This window comes from Gymnogyps californianus, chromosome 21 (genome assembly GCF_018139145.2).
Source record: "Gymnogyps californianus isolate 813 chromosome 21, ASM1813914v2, whole genome shotgun sequence".
In the NCBI taxonomy this organism is placed as follows: Eukaryota; Metazoa; Chordata; class Aves; order Accipitriformes; family Cathartidae; genus Gymnogyps; species Gymnogyps californianus.
In genome coordinates, this window is record NC_059491.1 from 2390685 (window position 1) to 2415119 (window position 24435).

The window sequence follows — 24435 nt, forward strand, 5'->3', positions numbered from 1 at the left end:
TCACCTTCAGCAAAGAAGGATTGCACAATTTAACATATCTACATCACATTCAACAATTTGTTTCTTTTCATTAAAGACTGCTGTGCATGTAGGAGTTGAACAGTTGAATACGCTTGCAATGTTACCAAGATGGATGAATCTGGTATTAAACTAGGGTAAGAGTAGGATTCTCCCAGTCACCTGGTGAGGAAATTGTAGCACGTTTGGATGATCCACTTACTTCTATACTGAATTCTAGAATTTGAAATTCCACAGAATTTGAATTCTCTTTTTACTTGTGAGACTAACCATTTATTAACTAATCACTAAGAACTGCTAAGAATTCGACTCAGTGACTAACAGCCCAGAGTTTACTCATATATTATTATCTAGTCAAAGCAAAAATGTTTGTCAATTAAGTGAAAACAAATTTGGTATTCATGCATCACGACAGTTGTCTGCCGAAAAGTGTCGATTTGTTTTAAATATACAATGATACATTGACCTGTATACAGCGTCTATAAAAGTTTTTGTAGTCTTTCGAGCATACACCAATGAACTTAAATTTTCATTTTCTTTGGAAGGAGAGTAATTATTTTGGAACTAATCGCCAAAATATGATAGCATTACAGGACAAAATAATAGAAGAGAGCATTATTTTACTAGCATTATTTAAAAACCCTTCTTAACCAAAAACCCCAAGAATTTAAGATGGCAGATATACAGGAAAAATAGCATCATTTAAAATATTTTGAAGTCGCTGAAGGTATTTATGCTTTCACTGTCCAAAAGACACTTCATGACTTCACAAGGCTTTTTCTTACTGGTTGTTGAAGAAATAACTCAGAACTTAAACACATTTTTCTATGCAAGGGTCACGGCTTTTCTATAAAGATCCTAATTTTGCAATCCCAGATTAGAATTCTATGATTTTATGTGGAATTTATCAGACATACTTGAAAATAACATAGCAAAGTACACAAAGTGTTACTCAAGAAATCCTCACTAAATTCAGTTACTAGATGCTACTCCAGAAGTGAAAATGTCCTGATTATGAGGGTGTTTGTGCACAGCAGTGATCACAATCTGTTGTATGTCCTTCTCAGCGTCTCTTGCTGACATGTATGCATTTTGCAAGGCTATCCCAAACACAGGATAAAATGATGCTGTATTTGTTGCTCTAATTTGAAAGAACGTGTTAGGAAAACGGATGGAAGACAATTGGTGGTGAATCCATACTTCTGAAGGTGATTAACATTTTGGTTTAGGAAAGAAAAAAGTTCAAATTTCCCCTTCTCTAACTTGGCCTTCTATGCAACTTTAAACTTCACACACTTTCATGATATGTAGTTGGGTCCTCTGTTTACAAAACCACAGTGGTTACATGCACCACAAAACTAAGCTTGCATTACATTGTTAATAAAAGTCCAAAAAGATTCTGTTATTTCTTAAATAATGTTATTTCTTAAAGTTTTTTGCAGTGCATATCGAATTACTTGATTTGCCCTCAAATGATAGGCATCAACACCTATTTGATTACATGATCACTAAAAATGTAACACTGTTCAAAAACCCACCAGCTATTCAAAATGGATTTAATATTTATTTCAAATTCATAAAGCTTTTATAAGGTGGCCTTCACAATGCCCTTGAAACCATTATTTGGTTCCTACAGTCTCAGTGTTAGGACACATTTTCTGAGTCAAGCTGTTTTCCTTCACAGCATGGTTCCATTTCTTCAGCTTATGATCCACACTAAAACAGTTCCATTTCCCTTCCCAAAGTTTACATTATTCCAATATTAGTGCAACGACAAACTCAGTTTAGCTATTACTTCATAAAGGTGTACTTTATCTTTCCTAAGAAATTAGACTCTTGAGCGTATTTCTCTGAATTCTTTCCAATTTAATCAGTTGTCTGCTAATATTATACCCAGAAAAGCATGCAATACCTCAGTATGACAGAGGACACTATTACCTTGCAGCAGGACTAACTCTCCAGATCTATTGCTTTTCAGTCCAACAGTTTTGACACACCTGTACCTCACAGTACCTTATTCTGCTTCGTATTAGGAAGAAAGCAAGCTGAAATTAAGTGCACACAATGTCCATTCTTATTATGGCACAATTTGAGTTCTATGAATTGTGCTCAGTTTTTACCACTCAATAAATAACACTCATCTCAGAGGTTCTCCCATTTGTATTTTTACTCCTTCTAAGCTTCCTCATATACTATATGGATATAGCATTTATACATTTCACAGGTATAACATAAGAAGTAGAGTTTGCAGCAATATAAGTATCACTAAACTTATTATTTAGTGACAGTAGCTAAATAAAAAAAATCTGAATAGTTTCAGGAGTTACTTATCATACCTGTTATATTCTGGATTAAATGATTATATGCTAATTCTAATAGCAAACTGAGTAAGTCTTCCAGCTGAGTTAATTCTTTTATGATGCAGAGAATTATTGTTTCCCAAGAAAGCAACCTTCCATCCTAGAGCTTCTCATTCTTATGGGGAAAAAAATTGCATGTGACACAGTCTTATGTACTGCCCTTTCATCTGGTGTGTTAATGGAAAGCTACAGTGTTTAACATGTTAAAGAAAGCATGTTTAAATCTTTCAAATTAATAATGGTGTTTGTCTTTCAGCTTTTGGAAGGGGGCTTTCAACTCACCCTATAGAGGAAAGGAAGATAATTATACCAGATCTGCAAAGTTTACACACTGCTTCCCGCCTAAAACCCTTTTGATTTCTACCATGCTCTCCATTATCTGTGTATAATGAGACCTACTGTGTAAAATCATTTTATGATAACTATTCCTTCTAACAAGTTTAAAGTAACATTGAGATAGCTTGTAGTGCTATTGTTAAAAACAATGATTGCACCTTGAAATTAATGGATCAGTTCCAATCCCAGACCTATTGTTTCAGGCTCTACAATATCAATTTTATCACTGCCTGCCTGAGGTATTCCTTTCTTTGCAATCCCTATGGGTAATAGTTTTTATCAGAGTTGACAATCTAAAAACAGGGAGTCCTGTACCAGTCACAGGGCATCTGTATCTGCTTTACTGAAGAATGCAGCAGATAACCTAAATTATTGAAAGATGCATATAATAGCATTGTTATTATTATTAGAACAAGCACATTATTGTAAAAGTAAAGAGGACCATACTAAAATCTTGAAGTTTTGCCTTCAAACTGTTTCTGGTTTCCTTTTAAATATATCCCTAGCTAATAATTCAAGGATAAGCACTTACACATGCAGAAGAATTAGTAATGGCACTTAGAACTACGAATGAGGTGCTTTCTAGTCAGTATTGAGAATCTCAGTTTTTCGTTTTTCCCACTACCCAAGTCACTACCTTCCCCCTGTGGTTTAAGGACAGAACTGCAGTCTGTTCAACACTTAACTCTTGCACTGACAGTGATGATTAGGACTCTCACATGCCTCGTCTGAAAACCACCCTTTCAGCATGCCTGAAGTTAGCTGCTTTTTGCTTTTTTACTTCAGATTTATTTACTATCCAGATTTGTACTGACAGCAAGTCTTCAGTGGCTAGCCAACTAGTCTTACAAGGCTTCACTTCTGAAGTGCTCTCCATTTCAAATTAGCAGCACCTGAAATCTCTCACTAAATCTGGTTTCTCACACAGCAACTCAAAAATCCAAGAGATAAATGTTGAAGAGCCATTTATCTGCCCTGCAGGCCTCTGTTGCTATTTCTGTGGCTCAGTTAAACATTAAAAAACATAACTTGCATAGAGCAACTAATTTCAAAAAGTATTACACAGAACTCCAAGTATAATAATATATAATTAACCTTGACCATATCATTTAAAGAGGTTACACATTAAATAGCTTTCAGGCTACTGAAACAGACAGGCCTAACAAAGGTTTAACAGTCTCACAGATGTCCACTAATTCCAACACAAAAAGCTGCATCCCTTTCTTGCCAATTTAGTTACCCCAAATGCCTGTATATCAAAAGTGGATTAACCAACTTATGAGAAGTATATAGATTGCAAGTATGAGAGATAATACAGGGGGATGGAGCTAGACATTACATTCAAGAGAAGTTTTCTAAAACCAGGTGACATCTTTCCTGCATGATTACACTACATTCTGAGTAATAGCTGGGGGGGGGGGTGTGATTACACTACATTCTGAGTAATAGCGGGGGGGGGGGTGGCGGAATAAATAAAAAAAAGAGAACACAGGCTATTTGTTATGACACCTTAAAAACTAGCCCAAGCATTCCTTATTCCATTGTATTTTTAGTTTATAATTTACGAATTGGTATACAAACATCTGCTAAAACATCCAGTATCTTAAAGTAAGGGAAGATATCAAAGGGAGGCCTAACTCTTTATTCTTCATTGGATGCTTCATAGATAAGAAAAATGTTGAAATTATTTTAGAATTAAAAACATTAAATGATTATAAGCAAAATAGACCTTTAACTACAATTCTGTTTTCAGTAAGTTATGCTGCCTCATAATCTGTATGTATATTTTTCAAATATATCACATATGAAAAAAACGTGGTACACTTAAGACAGAGGAAGAGATTTCAGGTATTCTTAAGAAACTATGACACAGCTATTTTCAATGCCTAAGCAACAATATATCTTACATTAAAAATAGTACAATTTTCCCCTCTGTCAGTTCAGTTACTAAAAACCAGGAGAGGGTTACGAGCAGTTTCAAAATTGCCTAATTATCCAGTGCAATCCAATCTATGTCTTCAGAATAGTCTCTATGGTCGCAATAGTTCCTTTCTTCATTGGGGGATGAAATTGGTTCACGTGCTCTGAATAACCTAATCACTGCTGCCAATACAATAACAAATGAAGGGAAAAACCTGCCTTATGAGCTAGAAAAATATTTACAGGCCACACTACTGTAGCAAGAAGCCTTTTAGAGCTATTTTGTAGTATCAGACAGAGCGTAAAGCAAAACCAAATATCTACACCTAAAATAAAATAGCTCACAACAATAACTAGGTTAGTAAGATACCTTTACTCAACCTTATGCTGAAATTTTCAAGAAAGATGGCTTGGGGAAAAATGAAGTCCAAACACCTAATGCTAAAATACTGAGCAGATAAACAAAGAGCATAAGAGACATCTACAACACAGTGTAATCATTACCAAAAAAAAGGCAGCAAAATCAGCCAGAAATATTAGATAATAAAAACATTAGTCTACTGTCATACGAATGCCGTAAGTACTTATACATTAAAAACGTATTCATTCTCTTTTGTGAAATTATTTAAAGGTTTCCTAGTCTGCATTCTTCTATTTAATGAAGCCAACAGCAAAACAACCCTAAAATTTGTTAGCACTAGCTACCCAAATCCAAGATGAATTTTAACATTAAATACACATATCTATTTGTTCCGATGTAAAAATGCAGAAGTGTACTAGCACAGTTTATTCTGACAATATTAGAAACTAAGTAAACCTTAATTCAAAAGAAGTACTCCACAATTAAGAAAAATCCATCTAAGACAATCCACTAAACACAATTCAACAAAAAGGCCTTAGAAAATTACGCTTCTAAATCGTTAATCTTTACATCAGCAATCTTAGAATAAACAGGCCCTGAACACATACCGTCAGGGTTTTTTGGATACATTTCTTTCGTTAATCTCCAATATTAGCAGCAGCAGCATCACTCACTCTTCTGTTCTTTTCCTCCTAAAATACATTCCCCAAGAGTCCTTTCAATGCAATTTTATCAGCATTTCTGAGAGGTCTCTCAGCCACATCCCTACGCACAAGAGGCAGCAGGGATCTCTGCATTTGTAACAATCTATGGCTGCAAAGGAGGGTGGTAGGCAAAGCAACTGTATCATAAACCAAAATGCTGAGTTCTATTATCTATTGCACCACACGTACACACATACTGCATCAATGGCCTCAATTTATAACAGCAATCACAATGATGACACATAAAATCTATAGAAAAAGCATGCATTACTCACTGGATTTTATTCTTTAGCTTCTTCAGCATGGAATTCTTTATGCTTTACAATGTAGTAGGTATGAAATGAAACATTTTCCCTTTATTCCACTGATGCCGCTGTTTGAATACCATTAGATACCAAGGACAATAGGCAGGATCAGCTCGAACATTAAGAGCAAATATTTAATGGAAGACTGGTTACCCCCGTCTCTCCCTTTCACATCTCTGCCTCATGTATCCAGGCACGGGTGGTACAGGCTCCCTTGAGAGGCTGTAGCTAGCAGCTGAGGCACAAACTAAAACATGGCATGGATGTCAAGGAGCTGATGTCACAAAAACAAGTATTTCTCTGATAAAACCGGCAATTCCATTAGGGAAGTCCCACAAATCGATAGAAATTGTTCAGCTGAACATGCTTTGTTATACAATGCGCTGCAGCACCAAGAGTGATAAATCAGATCAAGATCTGTCAGTGTAAATAAGCTGAGACTACAGTAACTAAGTTATAAAACTGCCAATCAGATACCATGCTTTGTATCAGGGTATCAGGAAGGCTATCACTTATGAGCAGAGAAATACACACCTAAACATTTCAGAAACAACCTTGTTTAATATCAATTCCAAAAGAATAGCTAATCTACTAAAAAGTAAAAATATTTTTAAATACAAAAGACTGGCTTAAAAGTCTGCCGTCTTTATCAGAAAACACTGTGATAAAGTATCCAAGGCTCCAGTCCAGCAGATGCTAGAAACGCCTATGAGAGGTCACATTCAGTATCTGGGAAGAGATGCAAGATGTTTTAGAAATCCTGTCACCTCACCCACATAGCAGCACTGCCATTCCAGTCTGTGGGGATGGGTTAACTGTCTCGCTGAAGGTAAAAGGTACTGTTTCTACAATAGCAGCCATACATTTATAGTGGGAGCTGGGTCTGGTGCAAAAAAAAAAGTGCAAAAATTCAGGAGCAAAGGGAATACAGAGGCAATACAAGTTCAGATGCTGGAGACTGCAAATTCTATCTTGCAGACAGCATCGCCTCAATATAAGAAGGTAGGTTCTTCAAGCACGAAAAGAACTTTTCTTAAGGCATGCAAATAGAACTGAAATATTTATGGTCACATGGTTTATTCCATGAATGGATTACATGCTTTTATTTCAAGCTTTGCTGGCTGGTACAATCTCAAAACCATATCAATTTCACAAAGGTCCAGGACAGCTAGCAACTATATTATTATATTTCAACACAAATGCAAAACATTCAGTATGTATTTCTGCACTCTTCTTCCAAAGCATTATTGTTCTGAAGGAACTGCAAAGAAAAACCTACAATTCTACAGAAATTCACCACAAAATATTTGCAATTCAGAAGATCACATACTACTGGAAATAGTCACTCCGTGACCTAATATGAACAAGTCTGAGCAATATATTGCAAATGAATAGTTTCGTTTAAAAAATCCATTTCAAACTGTATGCAGTTCTGTAACAAACTAGAAGTCCACACTTAGAGACTGCTAATTTAAGTAGAAGCCCATTTTGGACAGAGTGACTAGTTAACTGTTTATTTGTCTCTGGAAATAACTTGAAGCAAACTCACAAGCTCCTTTATAGTGTAAACATGATGCTCTAGAAAAGTGCATGCGTAATTTTCTCATTTTTTAAAAGGATCTCCTACGAACCTAACTACAGTGATAAAGCCACATAAAATAAAAAAATAGTTTGAAACATACTGAGTATTTTCTGAACAAAGGACAATATTTTAGTCCTGTCAAAATAAATAGTCCTTTAAATAAACTATATCACCAATATCAATAACATTTCCATACAGTCTAAGTGTAATGTAGATGTTTGTTGCATGCCTTTAGCTAACAAGCAATAACATTGAATGCGTTGGTGCTAATTTAGCATAAACTAATACAATTTAACAGGTCTGTTGTAAAACAATTTGAAAATAGTTACAACTAGGCCACAATACCAGATTTCCAAGCAGGCCCCATGGATGCAAAGAGGCAATATGCCCTGAATTAATTCATTAAATTATGAGAAACCTGACCACAAATCACTTACCAAGCACATCCTACTAAACAGGCTTTTTAAACAATCAAAGTATGATTCAACATGACCTGTAAAACCATACAGGGAGAATACCCTACAGACAGAATAACCAGGTCATCTGAGCCACACTGATCTATGTGCTTCTGTAGTTCATCTCATGGCTTGAGATAACTAAAACATCTAACAAATTAACACTCGTTAATACAAAAGTGTTGTATTAAAAACCTTTTGTATTGAAATATCTACACTTTTAATGAGATCATTACATTGCAGTGAACTTTATTACGCCACATTATTTGCGCAGATACCCCTTTAAGCAACAGCCCTCTCTCTTCTCCAGTTAGCTCACTTTTCTTGACAGTATTTCACATTAGTTTGCTTTGTGTTTTCACAAATAAGGGTAAATAATTCTATTCAGGACTAGCACCGCTCTAGGTTGGTACAACATGAGTATTTCCTCCTTCCCTCTTTAAACAGCTACGGGAATGGAAGCAGAGCTAGAGTCAGCTGGTTCTTTCAGTTCTTATATTGGGAAAGCAGTGTGGCATGGATGCCCCTGAGCTCACTCCCTACAATTTTCATGCAACAAGTTAGAAGCAAGTTAGAAAAAGAAAACAAAATAGGTTTCAACACATTGTGAAATAGCCCTGAATACTATAGGGATGCCAGACTTGGTTGTTCCATTCTTAGTTGCAGAATTAAGGGGGGAGGCACCCCAAAGTTAGAAATTTAAATAAAATTAACCATCCTCTCTTCACTGAAAGACAGCTGTTTCACAAAACACCATCTGAAGACTTATGATGGAGTATTAACACTTACATTTATCTTTGGCATCAAAATCTGCCCTGGTAGAATATTACAAGCATTATAAGGCTAGCTAATCCCCAAATTCATCACTTTCTCTTTTACTGTAATTCTCACAAAAGTCAAAGGCATGCAAGACATTGAACTACCCAAACATCCTAAAACATCATTACCAAAGTAATATTTGGGAAAAGTAACAAGATACAGGGAAAAAACAAAACTTTTACTGTTGCTAACAATATTTTCTGTAGAGGTTCAATTTTTGCCTGCCGATGCAAACCTGACACCTTTCCAGGGAAGAGATTCAGTTGAGGACATAACACCTTCTATAACTCAGGTCCCAGAATAAAGCAGTGTTCCTTCTATACAATTCACATCAAGAACACATTTAAACCCACAGAACTAAGACCACTCTCTCCAGAATTATCATGAAACTTGAGCCTGAAAATATTTTCCCATAGATATTTGCAAACTGGTAAGCTAAACCAGAAAGTGACAGCACAGTAAAACCTATACATTTTCAACATACAGTAAAATATAGCTACACAGTCCTCACTTGAATTTTAACTCATGGACAAACAAGCATTGAAATTAAGTCTTATTTGCTTGCACATGCAGTAGAAGTACATTATGTGATATAGCAAGATGGACTGGTTGCCCATTTCCTTGCTGAAACCTGAGCAAAATTAGTAAGAAAACCACTGAGCTGCTACTCTGATAGATACAAGAAAGTATACAAACAAGAACATTAAACAAAGCATGAAAAAACTCGATATATGGAAAACAGTATATTGGAAACAGCTACACAAATGCTTGCTTGGCTCACCCTAAAAATAAACTGGGAAGACCACATAGATATCTTCTTTTTCCTTCGGGGGGGGGGGGGGGGGGAAATGAAGTGTTTCAAGGAAAATAATTTCTTTAACACTTCTAATCAGCATAGAAAATAGTCTTTATTTTCTCTAATTGGCTGAACAAGGACAGCAGATAGTGTTGCACATTTACTCTTTTTTCTTTCTTTAAGACAACTTTAATAACCAGTCACAACATGAAAACTTGTCTGCTTTTTACATTTAACCTTTCATCTACCGTAGTTTAAAATGTAAAAAATCATATTTAAATTGTAATATTTTGGTATTTATTCCATCTCACTCCATCTTCTAAATTTCAGTAAAAGTTCTCAATAGAGCAATTATTAGTATATTAGTATTATTTCTCTAATTGAAAATATTATTCACAACTATTGACCACTGCACTACACATTTTCAGCCAGTCTGTCAGTGTAGATCCTGATCAGGTAAGTAGTCTTCTCCTAGTATGCATTACTTGCTTTTGTCAGCAATTAATTTTATCTGCTCTTGTATCTTCCAAAGAGAAGAGCAAAGGTCCTTCAATTCTTCAGTTACCTTTTACTCATACCACTGTGACTAGCCAAGCATCATCTGGTAACTGTGTCACCCAATTATTCACATTCCTTTCCTTAACATTTACAAAGATATGAATTAATGTACTGATGACGTCCCTCCACAATGAAAAGTGACTATACAGCTATTTAATCCTTTTATCCCTGTGCAGTTTAAGTTATTGAAATACACGTAAACCATATCAATTGTGTGTCCTTCCTCTGGACATTTATCTACCTTTCACAAGATTTTTTTAGAGATTAATAACCTTTTTATAAAAAAGGCTGTATCTCCCTCTTCTTCAGTACATCACTTTTCCCTGCAAGTTAAGAAACCAAAAGAACCACAAAAGCATTCAAATATGCATCTAAAATCCTGGTATCAGCTACTGGAAAAGAGTATTAATCCTCAGAAACATTAAAACAGTATTACAATGTTGATTTATATAATTTCTCTGTTGATAAAACAGCAAACATTTACATTCTGTTAAGAAACCACATGTACTTAACCCTAGATTATGAAAATCTTTCAATATATTTCTTTTCCATATGACTGAAAGAATTAAGCTAAAACTTGGTAACATTTTAGTACTCACTATCTTCTCCTGGACAAGGCATGCCGGGTTTCTCTGGAATACTTGGGAAAACTAAAACAAAAACATTACTTTTTTAAGTGAAAAGATTCTCGGTAGTACTTTTTCCTTAATTATTGAATATATTTACACAAAGACAGTTTCTAAATAATCCTGCATGAGAAATGACAATCAAAATTTGGTTCCATACTGGCAAGATCTTATACTTGACTACAGCATTAACAAATCTGTGCAGTTTAGAACCTGAAGCCCCCTCAAAGCCTACTGTATAGTTTCAGCTTTGGGCTCCACACCCGGAAGAACACTTCCTTCTTACAACATCAAACTATAGGGCACCAGCTACATAAGAAGAATGTTATTTGATGGGCAAAGGAGTTGTTCCAATCTCACATTTAAGAAGCTGTTAGGATTATCAATAAATGTGTACAGGTTCTTGAACTGTGTAATACTTGCCGTGAATAATCAGCCCTTCATCTCTGTTTTGACAATACAAACGGAAGGCTTCTTCCAGTTCCATCTGAGATGAGATGGTACATGGGTCACCTAACAAAAAGCAATACATAGGCAAATTTATGACTGAAGAAGTGGAGAATTTCAATTAGTAGGAAATGTACCAGCCCCCAGGATTGCTTTTCTTTCAGTCATTTAATATTAAGCTGGCATTTTGATCAAAGCCAAAATATATCAACACAATTTTTTTTCCTTCTAATTTTATCAAAACTGAGTAGATAGAAATACACATTTGTATTTTGTTGTCTCCTTGCAAACCAAAGTGAATAGATATGCTTAAAGATCTTTAACACAGCAAAAGAAAAGAAGATCACTTCCTAGGAACCTGAAAATTTAAGTTTAATTCAAAATTAATTTACCCTTTGTTAAAAGGCCCATTATCTTGCTACCTTAACCTCTATTACTTCAGAACCATGATATGATAACTTAAAAGTTATGAAGGTACACATAGATTCTAGTTGAGTCTCTCTTGCTAGACTGACAGAAAAGCAATCTATGATTAAAAAGTGTAAAAAATAAGATACACAGATGAAAGTTACGGATGGGATACAAATATGCCAACGCTGATCATAGATTGCTTTGGGTTGGAAGGGACCTTAAAGATCATCTAGTTCCAACCCTGCTGCCACAGGCAGGGACACCTTCCACTAGACCAGGTTGCTCAAAGCCCCGTCCAACCTGGCCTTGAACACTGCCAGGGATGGGGCATCCACAGCCTCTCTGGGCAACCTGTTCCAGTGCCTGTAGAGATACAATTAACGTAAAGTTAATTTCTCTCTAAAAGTCTCTAAAATTTTCAGGGTTTGCCTGTATGTTTTGAGGAAAATAGGTTCACACTTTTTCTTTCAACTTAGATATAGAAGTACAAGAAAAGCAAACAGAAGGAAAAAGATCATGAAACCTTCCTAGCCACAAACAACCCTCTCTTTCAGAAAAAGATATATCAAGCTTTAGTTTCTATGACTTTGTCTTCTGTACCCACATTCTTTAGTAGCAGATTCAACAAACAGAGCTTTTAAAAGTTCTCAAAAAGGCAACATGCCAGCTGCAATTTAAAGCATATTCTAAAGAGCCTAACTATTAAAATAGATAAAACAGAAAAACCCACACACCCCAAACGACAAGGTATCATTCAGGATGAAATTCACAGGGAAAAGAATAAAATAAATTGAGACAAAAGCATTATTGCACACTAAGGCCTGGGCTCAAGTACCATGCCTTATTCACACTTTATTACCATTTATCTCTGACATATACCATTAGCTTTACATTAAGAAAATACACAGGAATGCAAGTATCCAGTCAGACAAGAGTACCCGCAAAACATTATTAACTAGTAATGTTTGGAAGACTAAAAACTACCTGTGGTATGGATATTAGCCTTTAAGCAGTTGCCGTGGTTTAACCCCAGCCAGCAGCTAAGCACCACAGAGCCGCTCCTCACTCCCCCCCAACTCTATCCCAGCCAAAACCAAGACAGCAGTGAAAATGAACTCCATTTCTCCAAAGCTCTGAAGGAGAGACAGCCCAAAGATGGCTCTTCACAGCTAACACCATGGACTTCAATACAATTTGGAAACAGTGATATGATACATCGGTGATGTTCCATAAAAAAACCACTGAATTAATTTGTTGGTGCCAGAGAAACAAAGTACTGGAAAAGCTTCTTGGGAGAAGTGGAAGCTAAGCCAGTCCACATGTATTACTGAGACCTATATTTCAGAAAATGACTTTTCCAAGGTGTAAATCTTAATCAGGTTAAGTGAGGACATTTTTACTTCATGTTAAACATCGGAATTAGAAGATAATACAGGAATACCTCTCTGGTAGGCAGAAATACTGTTTTAACAGCCCATAACAACCTCTAGATCAGTGGTCTTCAAACTTTTTTGACAGCACACCCCATCATTAAAATTTTTTGTGCACAAACCCCTAATGTATATTTATAAATTATGTATATTATAAAAACATAAAGATAGGAATTTTAAATAATATAAAAAATTAAAATATTTATTAATGGCACAAAACTGTACCTCTCAAAATATTAAAATTAATTAAAAATATTTTTAATTAAAGAGTTATGTGATTGAATATGCTTCATGACTTTTGAAAATCTTGGTTTAACATTTTATGATATAATGACTCAAAGGTCCGGTTCTAAGCTCAGTTTATTTCAATACTTGGTTTTAATGGTGTCATAGCTAAAAAAAGATACCTCAAAGATAGATATCTAAATGAAAGCAGTGCATCGTTCTTAGTTCTTTATTACGCTGCACTTACTAAATCATAATACTCATTCTTCAATCCCATCCACCATTCATGTAAAGGTTTCGTCAGCATTCAGTTAGTAAATTTTCATCTTCCCTGATATCAATCAGCTGTTCTTGCAAACTAATCTCAAAGTGTTGCATTTTTAGCTAATGGGTTCAAAACCCACTGAAACTGGAAGTTTTAACAGGTTAAAAAATTCCATTTCCAAGTTAAAGCATACCGATGGAACAATAGAAATATCTCCAAATAGCCATTTTCAAAATGCTGTCTCCATATAGCATAAGTTCCTTTTGAAAGCAGTTACTTTCTCAGTCATTGGGATTGCTAATTTTTTTGAAAATAACTGCTAGGTAGCATACTACTGACAGCCACTTGTCATCACAGAATGTCCGCATATTTGGAACATTTATCTTTTTGTAAAAGAAAAATGCATAACTCCTCTTTAAGTTTAATAACTCTTTTAAGCACTTTGCTGCAAGATAACCAGCTAACCTCTGTGAGGTACAAAAGTTTCATGGTCACTCCCCAACTTATTACTAAGTATTGTAAACATTGTGCTCTCTGAAGTTCTTGGTTTTATAAAATTAATCACATTGATGACATCCTGTAGCACTCCATGCACTTCTGGCTCCAATTCCTTTGCTGCAATAGCTTGCCTATGAATGATGCAGTGGATGAAGGCAGTGGGATGCACTATTTTTCCCACATATGAACGCCCCTCCCATTTTCTTTTTCTGGACATGACTGACTTTAGATATATGGGGCGTTTTTCCCCACCACAATAGGGAAACAACTTATTTCTGATAAGTTTTTATTTAATGCCTACTACCTTTGAAAAATGGAGCTCTGAAGTATCAGTCAAGTGGAAAAAAGACAGAACCAAATTCAAGTTACCTTTATGTCATGTTTGGTCATTGTATTTTACATCAACAGCATATTAACAACCAATTCAGTAGAATGCTCCTTTAAATATAGACAACATCTACCCTCTAATTCTTGAACAGGGTATGTTAGACCATTAATATAATCAACACTACAGTCAGTGACTATCACGCAGTTGCCAGGGACAACCACCATAAAAAGAGAAAATCAATTATCATGACTGGAATTCTTAGCACCTACCTTGCATAAAATACAAAAATCCTAGAAGAGTTAAAAACAATCTTCTGGTATTACAATTGCATTGCTTCTCAGAACACACTCATTCAAGAGATAAATCACAATTCAGAAGATGCAAATGCCTATGTCATTCTGGAAGCTGACAGGGTTAAAAACATCAAAAAGTGATCTTGCCAAGATTTTGAAATTGAGAAGTTTGAGGGGTATAGCATTAGGCCTATGAAAGTCTGAAATTAAAACAAACTTTGCATTCAGCATAGAAGTATGGAATAGTAAAATATTAAAGTTCTACAAAGCCTTCACTTCTACAGAAGTGAATTCAAGTGCTACTGCAATCAACCTTGATGTTTTGAGGCTCATTTCCCCAAGCTCCCTGCTTTATAAGACAGGGTTATGTAGCCTGGTATTTAGAAATGAAAAGTAACGCCACAATATGAAACCTATATAAACAAGTTTCCTCAATGCCCCTTCTTTGTACCACAATGAACAGTAAACCCAAGAACACCTAAGTAGTATTTCAGTACAATACCTTCATCATCAATCCACTTGAGAGTAATTGGCTGTTCCTGTTGTAAATTACACATCTCGTGCACTTCATCACAAAGTTCATCATAGCTTATTGATGCATCCAAGTTTGTTATCAGGATGTCCCTGCATGAGATGAAAACATAAGCTTTTATCAGAAAAATCTGCATTAGCCTGCATATTCCAACAATTCCATCTATGGACTCTAAGCTGCAAAATCATACTGACAGAATCAGCATTCCTCATACAAAATGCTCCCACTAATGTAAATAGGAGTCAACAGGATTACATCTCACAGTGTCTAACTTTTAAAAAATACTTTAGTATGCAGGAATTAACTGTGTTAATGATCCATCTTTAATGCATGTTTACTTGGGTGAGTCAAGTTCCCTTACTGTAACTATCAGCTTTTGAAGTGTTGTAAAAAAACATAAGATTTTGTAAGAATTAAATTTTATCCAGGTACTTCTTCCATCAGGAGATAAGTAAAATCTCATTTACTGTAAAATCCTTTTAAAATGTAGATTTTTTTTCCTCACATCCACTATATTGTTAGAGAGAAAGCTTTGATTAGGTGAATTCTCAAAAGATATCATTACAAGGAAATTCAGATAAAATCTTACTCAAATTCTGCATCTTGTGCTCTACCTTTATAGTGTTTTGAGAACATGAACCCAATACTGAACTCTGCTAATGTAAACCATACAGTATGCTCAGGCATTTGTGAGAATAACTCTTGATATAATGAAAGCCCACACAGTACTGTCAAAGCAGGACAAAGATTAAAAAAAAAAAGATTATGCAAAACAAAATCTGAGGATACAAAGTAGACTTTCTCCTGTTTTCTAAATATTTTTGAAATGACAGACTCAAGGAAACCAACTGATTAAGCAAGTGCAGGAAGAAAGTGGAGATGTACTTAAGTCATCTCAGTGCTTTCAAAACCTTCTAGGGGATGAGGAGGAAGCATTTTTATAGGTAATGGCTACTGGCATATGTAACTCTTTCCCCTCTTAGTTTAATAAAGTAAATATATCAGAAGTTTCCCAACATGACTGAGATAGTTTTCCTATTTTCATACTGTGTGACATGTCATTTTAGAAAACATGTTATATTACATATTTTGCCTACTTATGTCTTTCAACTAGAAGCCGAAAGGTACTACACTAAACTAAGAACCTTAAATTCTGTGACTTATATTTTAAACGATATGCACTAATAACTTCGCATCTTGCCTTTGCTGAGAAAAATTACAGTAAGCAAAGCTCCAAAACAATCATTTTAAAGAACTGTACTAAGTTTCAAATTCAGATTAAAAGCACTGCTACGTTTTCAAGTGTACCTTTGCAACTTAGTAATTCTTCATAATAACAACGGAGAAAGAAATACATACGCTAACTGCCAACTTGTAAATCTGTATTATTGTATGATACTGAAAGCTGTTAGGTGAGGTTGAGTTTAAGAATATCTCCCTGTCAAAAAAAGTCATATTTTATGCACTCACAAAAGTAAGAGACCAAACCAGTTCTCCAAGTAGCGTTTGAGGTCTGGTGCACTGCCTTGCGCCAAGACAAGGTCACTAACAACTGCAGCTCATTACTTAATGCACTGCCACCACAAGCTACTCATGAAATCAAGTAGCTATGGATCTGTGGTAACTCTGGACAATTACACTTTCACAAGTATCTAAATAATATTCAAAAACTGAAACTGTGTAGTAAGACAATACTATGCACACTACAAACTCCAACTAAAGGTGACAAATACTAATCACCCTTAAATTGTTAAAATTATAACAGATGGCACTGCCATTCTACAGGAAAATTAATAAACTTCATAATGGACAAAACACAACTAAGTATGCTAAATAGCACCTATTGCAGATGCAAACATTAATGATATTTATTCAAATTATTATCTCAATGACATCCATGTTCCTTTGAGATTTACTGTGTTTAACCTTAATGTCTGTATAGCCACATTAGGCAATCAGGGCACAGATAAATGAAAATCATTCATTGTTTAACACTAAAGAACCCCACAGGACACTTTTTTGTCAGGTATCTTTTGCAATCTACTTATGTGGTTATTTATACTATGCTATGTTAGGAACTCTGTCACACCCAGAAACATGAATACCTAAGATACTAGGACTCCACAGAGATAGACTCAACATTCACGTGTTTTAGAACTTCCTCATGCTTAGATTTTTAACTGGGATCTCACAATGATATATTGTACTATCACTTTAATTTTTTAGCAGCTACCAGAGGGAGCTTGTCCTTAATTCTGAAGTTGTCCAGCATCAATGATTTCCTGCAGTTTGTCAAATTTCTTCAAAAGAAGAGTACAGTACTTTAATGGAGATACTGAGATAATCAGTTATACAGTCTACAATGCCAAAAATAGTCAGCTCTTACTCACAGAATTTGATCAGTAGAACAAAATGAAAATTCATTGACTTTGGAACTCTTGTTTTGTAAACTGACATATTATAGACTTCACAGCTCATGGAAATTACTGACTATCGTGTGGCAGGAGAAACTACAGTAGTAGTTTATTGTAAAACATCATAATAATTACACATGAATTCTAATAGTGACACAAGTATTATCACCTCCTCCATTTCTGCACAGACAAGTTCTACAGACAGACTCCTTTTACTTTGTATCAACACTATCTGCCAGCAAGCTATCCCAAATTGTTTACACTAAGTTCTATTTGTGTTTATAGTGCCTTCCCTTACAGAGCTAAGGCAGCTCTCCTATTGCTGTTTCAGAGAAGCATGCATATCCATGCACCTCAGAAAAGCACATCACACAAGTATTTGAAGTTCAGATGTTCTTTCCAACTTAAGCCTATGTATGACATGATTCAGAGGTGTAGGATAAAACTATGGAGCAGAAAATAATTTTTAGTAATGGCAAACATATGGTACAGATCTTTCTCCTGGAGTTCACAAAGCAGTTTACATGCATCTATTAAATAACCAAAACAAAACCATGGTGCAGATTAATGATAACAAAACCCAACTGATCTGCATTAACTATTATGGACACATTTCAGAAATTACTGAGCAGCAGTAACAATGAACCACAGCATGCAGTGCATCCATTTACTTCAATACATGGATTTCTTGTAAATTTTACTTCATATAAAGTAGCAAATTTCTGTATTTTGTTAAGACTTAAGTTTTGACATGAATTCTCATCACTAAAAGCTTACCTATGTTTTTACTAAGCAAATTTTCATATGAAAATTTAACCTGTAGATAAATGAACTGTAAATTAACAGATTGTACTAGACTTTCTATTTACAGGTGGCAAAATGAAGACATAAAAATCAAATGACTAAGCATAAGGAAAGAATTAGAGTCAGTAGCGCAGCTAGAAATCGAAGCCAGCTAAAGTAAAAACAGATACATTTTCATACTAATTTATGAGAAAACTGGCATTTACCAAATTAATACAATTGCTCTAGAATTCTAAACTCAGGACCTCAAAGTACTTGGCATTGACCTGGTAGATAAGTTTAACAAGAAAGCATTTTGTTTTCAATAAAATTTGGTGAAGTGACTTCCATAATTACATTACATTTAATTCAAAATAGCATTTTTCTACACCACAGCAAGAACAACCACAGCAGTAGCAACATTTACTTATCTTTTCTGATGTTTTACTGCTAAATAACTCTGGTCACTTATCAAATGCCAGTAAGTTCAGTCTAAATACTTCAAATCAAGTCTAAGGATTTACTTCGGCCAAATATTTAACTCCTCAAATGACTTAAACTTAGGCCTTGGAGAAAGACAGGAGAGACCAAAGCAACATTAATTTACAAGGTACTCACAGTGGCAGCAAACCAATTAGATTAAAAATGTCTGAAAAACCAAATTTCCTGTTGAAGTAATAAAATCTTCCTGACTGTACTAACAACTGACTGAAGTCATAAAGGACCATGACTTTTTTTTATTATTGTCCTAAATCAGAGCTGCAAAAATAAGCATTGTGAAGATAACTGAAGCAGCTGTGTTAACACCTCATTGCCCTTAAAGCTGCATTAGTCAAATTACTAGGAGGGGAGTGGGGGAATCAGCTATCAAAAATTAAAGGGCAAACTATACAAGAGTTGACTTTTAGTATTTATTCACAACAGGAAAACAAAGATTGTGGGTTTGATTTTTTTTTTTAATCATTTAAAACTGAGTCTTCACACAGCTTGCATAGGTTCATCTAAGTTTACTGATAACTTGTGATCTAAGCAAAATTTCCCCATTTCTCATATTTACCTAAATAATTCCAATAATAATTCCTTCTAAAATTCCTGCAAGACAAACAAAAAAGGACAAAACCAATGGCAACGACTTATTATTTCAAGATTTACATATCTATCCACAGAGAAACACCTCCTCTAATTTTCCAAGACAGAAAGTGCTGTAAGTTAAAACAGTATCTAAAAATCCCCACTAGAAAAGGACTCTTATTAAACACTACATGTTTTGTCCCATGGAGCACACAGTCACAAACCAACATCTGTAGGTAGGCAACCTGTACTTCATAGCCTCCTGCTAATTTCAGCAGTAACTTGTAGAGTTCGTTATGTAAGATTTATCATATCTTTATTATAAAGTAGATATGATAAAATGTAGTAACTGCATCTGGATGCAAGAGATGGATCTATACCTGTCTGTGACCACAAACACTTGTAACAAAACAGAAATCAATAACTCATCATAACTGAATAGATATATGCTAGTTTTGCACATTTTCCTCCCTGTCAAGAGAAGAATAAACTATCAACTCTTTTCCACAATCAGCATGCTGCAGGAGTCTGGATGGTATTATAATAGCCCAGAAGTTTACCTACCTGATCTGACATTAATTATAAATCCACCAACGCCCTGGTTACTCTGTCACTAGGTCAGACTATGAACTCCTGCTCAATATGCTTCAAAATGAGACAGGACACAATACAGAGGAAAGAATATGCTGACTTACCCACTATAGTGTGTTTTTACTCTGATGAAGTCTTTGTTCAAATCAATTTTTGAGCCCATTCTGCTAGGCATGGTCTATATTTAGCAGTCTAAATGAAATTATAAATATATAGAAATAAGTTCATTCAAGACAGCTAACTCATTTAATTCTGAAGTGAACAGCTTCACATGCAAAATATGCGTTTATCCTCCAGATGATTTCCAATCTAGCTGCATAGAAAGAAAAACAGAATACAGATGAATATACACTCACTCTACTAAACAAGTCGTGTCAAATTTTATAAACACAAATAGCTTTACATAGAACAGCAAAAAAATCAAAAGAAAATATATAAGAACATTGACCTGCAGAGAAATTAAATGAGACCAGTTAAAAATGCCCTGTACAGTTTAGTTTTACAGAAATATTCCAAGCATTTAAGGATGTTTTTTTCATAAAAATTTCAGCAGTTCCCTCTTGGCCAAAAATACTCCAAAGAAATCTTTACTTATTCATCAACACAGCTTCTGGCTCTTTTCTTCCAAAGAGTAGAGTATTTTAATTCAAAAGAGGTTTTATATACATGGAAGACTGCTATCAATTAATGTTGGTTACAAATTTACCCAAAAAAGCAGAAGAGGAACTCCAAGGGGCGATTTAAGCTACCTTTACGATTGGAGACTGACAAGCATCCTGTTTATTCAAAATTACCACCACCTTCCCTTATACATACATATATATTCAGATAGCTCCCGAACCGCACTGCCTGTGGAAGCAGGTCCATAGGTACCAGTGAGAGACTCCAGAATTCGGCTTCCCCACCTTTTTTCTCCTGTAGAGTCAGGAGGAACACGCAGCCCTTTCCTGTCCGACCCCAGGGACCCCCCTCAGCGCCCGCCGGAGACACGGGCTACACACAACGCGGGTGGGGAGCGACCGGGAGGCGACACTGCCGCTCGGGACGAGGTCGCGCCGGCACTTCCCCGGCTGCTGTCGCGCTCCGAGCCGGGACGGCGGGCGGAGCGGGCTCTCCCCAGCCTCCCCACTCAACGCCTTCGGGACTGCCCCTTCCTCCTACCTGCTCCGACCGAGGGAAGTCCCACCCCAGAGACCGGGGCCCCTCGGGTCCCGCTTCCCTCCTGCTCCGCGAACCCGCCGAGAGCAGGGGACGCTCTTTGCCCGGGGCCCGCGTCTCTGGCCGCGTCCCAGCGATGCTCGGCTACACCTCCACGGCCTGAAGTTGCTCAAAGTCCGGCGATGAAGTTTAGGATCGGACTTTGACTCCCCGCCGCCCTCCCTGCCGGCGGGTCCCCGGAGAAGAACGGCGGCAGCGCGCGGCGGAAGAAGCCTCCGGTTCCCCCTCAGCCCCCGACCCGCTGCCCCGCCTCAGCACCCCTCTCCCGCCAGCTCTCGTAGCAACGGCGCCACCGCGCCGAACATGGCGGACTAAGAAGGTTAGCGCCCGCAGCCAATAGAACACCTCCTACACTACCTGTCAGCCAATAGCAAGCTCCAACTCACCTGGAGCCAATCCCCAAAAGGATCCCGCCCACCCACGACCAATCATGGGCCGGGAACCGTTACCTGGGGAGTAGGAGCGCCTTAGCCAATCAAAAGCGAGCGATGAAGCGGTAGGAGAACACCTGCAGCCAATCGGAGAAGGAAGCGGCAAGCGCGCCGCTCCCGCGAGGGTGGCGGCTGAGGTGACAGGTGCGGAGGGCAGGGGCCGGCGGGCCGCCCTCCTCCGTGGCCTCGCGGGGCTGCTGCCGGCCGCGCTCCGGGGTCGCGCCGCCGCCGCCGCGATTCGCCTTGGCCCCACCGGGGAGTTTCGGTGCCCCGCCGTCCCCGTGCAGCGCCTCGGCGCTCCGAGACGCGTTAGCGCCGTGGCGGAAGGAGGCCCCAGGCCTGAGAGGAGAGGCGGGTGCGACCGTTACCGCGCTGTGGGGGCAGCGAGCTTGTGCCTCTACCCTCCTCGGAGCCCTCTGGAGAGGTAGTGAGTTGTCCCGACTGCCGCAGGCCTGTGGCTTCCCAATGTGGCCTCGCTGGGCTCGCCCTCGGTGGAAGGAGCTGGGTAGCTTGGGTGGCAGCGGCGGGCTCCCCGGCGAGCGGTGCCCCGCGCCGGGCGAGCGACAGGGGGCGCGGGGCCGCCTCAGGGCTGGGCCGGGGCGGTGCTGAGGCGAGGGGCGGAGCGCAGCCCGGGAGCAGCGGTGGCTGCCGCCCGGGGGGTCCTAGCGGGGGGGCCTGGTGGAGGAGGGGGTCTTTCCCGTGGTCGCCCACAGGCACAGCTCTCGCTCGCTCTCTCCAAAAACCCCCCCCACTCTCAAACAACCAAAAAAAAAAAGCCCCCCCCCCCCCCCCCCCAAATACCCTGCCAGCACACACACCCCCCGACCCAATGGCCTGGCTGCCGCACCCGAAGCTGTCAGAATTGCTTTCTGGGAAAACTCACTTCCACCCGAGTGTGATCTCCCATGAGTGTAAATACAGCATCCAACCTTAAGAGGTTTCATTCAAAACTGTTAAAGCAGGAAAACCGCGGCCAAGATAATCAAGAGGAAGTAAAATAACAAAGATAAACAATATTAGACTTCTGAGCGGCCAGACCAGAGGGGAGAGAGAAAAACAACAGAATACGTTGTAGCAGTGTTGTCGAATTAACCACAATTTCACAGAAGCAAGTCTGTGAAATGGTTAATGCCCTTAGCTTTATAAAGTTGTTTTTGGTTTTTTTCTAATGAGACTTTGATCTTTTGATTTCAAGCTGTGATTGAAGCAAAGCCGTCTCTTGTGTAAAGGAGATCGGGGCTTTGCCTGTTCTTCAGATGAAGGCGTGGGATAGTTAACTCGGAGAGTCCCCTAGTGGAAATGCTGCTTATACTGCCCAAACAGCTATTTTCCTTGTATATCTTAAAACGATTTTCCAAGCAAATAAGCTATCCAAGCAAAAGGTTTGTTTTGGGGCTTTTGTTGATCTATTTATATCCGCCATTGGGCAACAGTAACCCACCAAATTTGAAAAATAAACCAAACCAAGGTGTCATCACAACTATTAGATTTTTTTTGACTACCTGGAGTTGAGCACTCATAATCTGTATTTTGAAAATGGAAAAAAAAAAAATCGATCCTTAGTCTCCTGCTATTACCTTGTGTACACCTACATCAAGTTCTTTTTAGACACCATTTAGCACTTTCACAATATCTTTATGAGGGTTTGTGGGTGTTGGTGGGTGTTGGTGGTTTTGCATCAGTGTAGCCCTAAGCCTTCTTTTGGGTGTTTCTACAATCTTCCAAAATACAAACAAGTAACAGTTAGCACTAGTTTAAGCAGCAGTAAAGTGTCAAAACTTATTCCCATCAGTCTAGATGTTTTCTCTGACACCAAGGAAATGCACCAAATGGTTTCATTTATCAGTCTTTAATCTGAATTATTCGTGTATCCACTGTTAGTTTTATCTGAGTGGGAACTGTCAATATGGTTTCAAAATGGGCCCTTAAATCTTCATGTGTTCCAAATTTCCTCTGCTTAAAATGGAGAACATTATGTAAGATATGTCTACAAACATAATTCTTTCAGGGCAAGCTAGACTTTGATCTCCCTGTCACGTCAATTAGACAACTTCAGCTCCTTGAGTTGTTGGATTGGGAGATAAAAGGTAGTGCAGTTCTTCAGAACTGTGATTTGAGGTTTTGTGTGGTTTATTGTTATTTTTTCCTAGCACAACTTACTGAGGACAAAAGATTAGGTACATTTTCAGTGCTTGAAGAAAATCTCAACAATAATATTCTCACATCTTGCAGAGATATTTTGTAGTTGATCACTTAGTACTAATGCTGTTATTTTAGAAGTCTTATTATGAGTTGGTTTGTATTTTCTTATATTACAAGACTGTTTAAACATTTGAATTTCTTAATAGATGCTTCCCACTTCTGGGCAGATGGCATTTTTGGGAGAGGATGTCAGCTTTGCTCTGTGCATTAGCTAACAAGGTTGTAACTGCTTTGAAAATGCAACAGATTTTATGATCATTTTTTCTGGCACATTGTTTTTGAAACACAATTGACTTCTACTGTCCTAGAGCTGTAAATCCTGAGTGTATTCCTGAGCTTTTTTTTTTTGCCCTTTTTTTTTTTTCCCCCAGATGGCAGGGCATTGCACTTTTATCTTCTACTAAACCATCCTCAGCTTAATAAAAAAATTGTAATATAGCTGTCCACTACATCTAG

The 24435-nt window shown here is 37.5% G+C and overlaps 1 protein-coding gene across 2 annotated transcripts in view; it reads right to left on the reverse strand.

The window, feature by feature from the left end:
- Nucleotides 1-21535, reverse strand: part of PRKCZ (protein kinase C zeta) — a 66170-nt gene extending 44635 nt beyond the window's left edge. Inside the window, exons 1-5 of one of the 2 annotated variants that reach the window (XM_050909335.1) lie at nt 21290-21535; nt 20233-20437; nt 15240-15361; nt 11264-11353; nt 10814-10864 (exon numbers count right to left, since the gene is read on the reverse strand). In XM_050909335.1, coding sequence (XP_050765292.1) covers nt 10814-10864; nt 11264-11353; nt 15240-15361; nt 20233-20303 — 334 coding nt within the window. In that variant the 5' untranslated portion in view covers nt 20304-20437; nt 21290-21535. Of the gene's footprint in view, nt 1-10813; nt 10865-11263; nt 11354-15239; nt 15362-20232; nt 20442-21289 lie in introns of both variants that reach the window. The other variant, XM_050909334.1, reaches the window with a different exon arrangement.
- Between the last annotated feature and the right edge of the window lie 2900 nt (nt 21536-24435).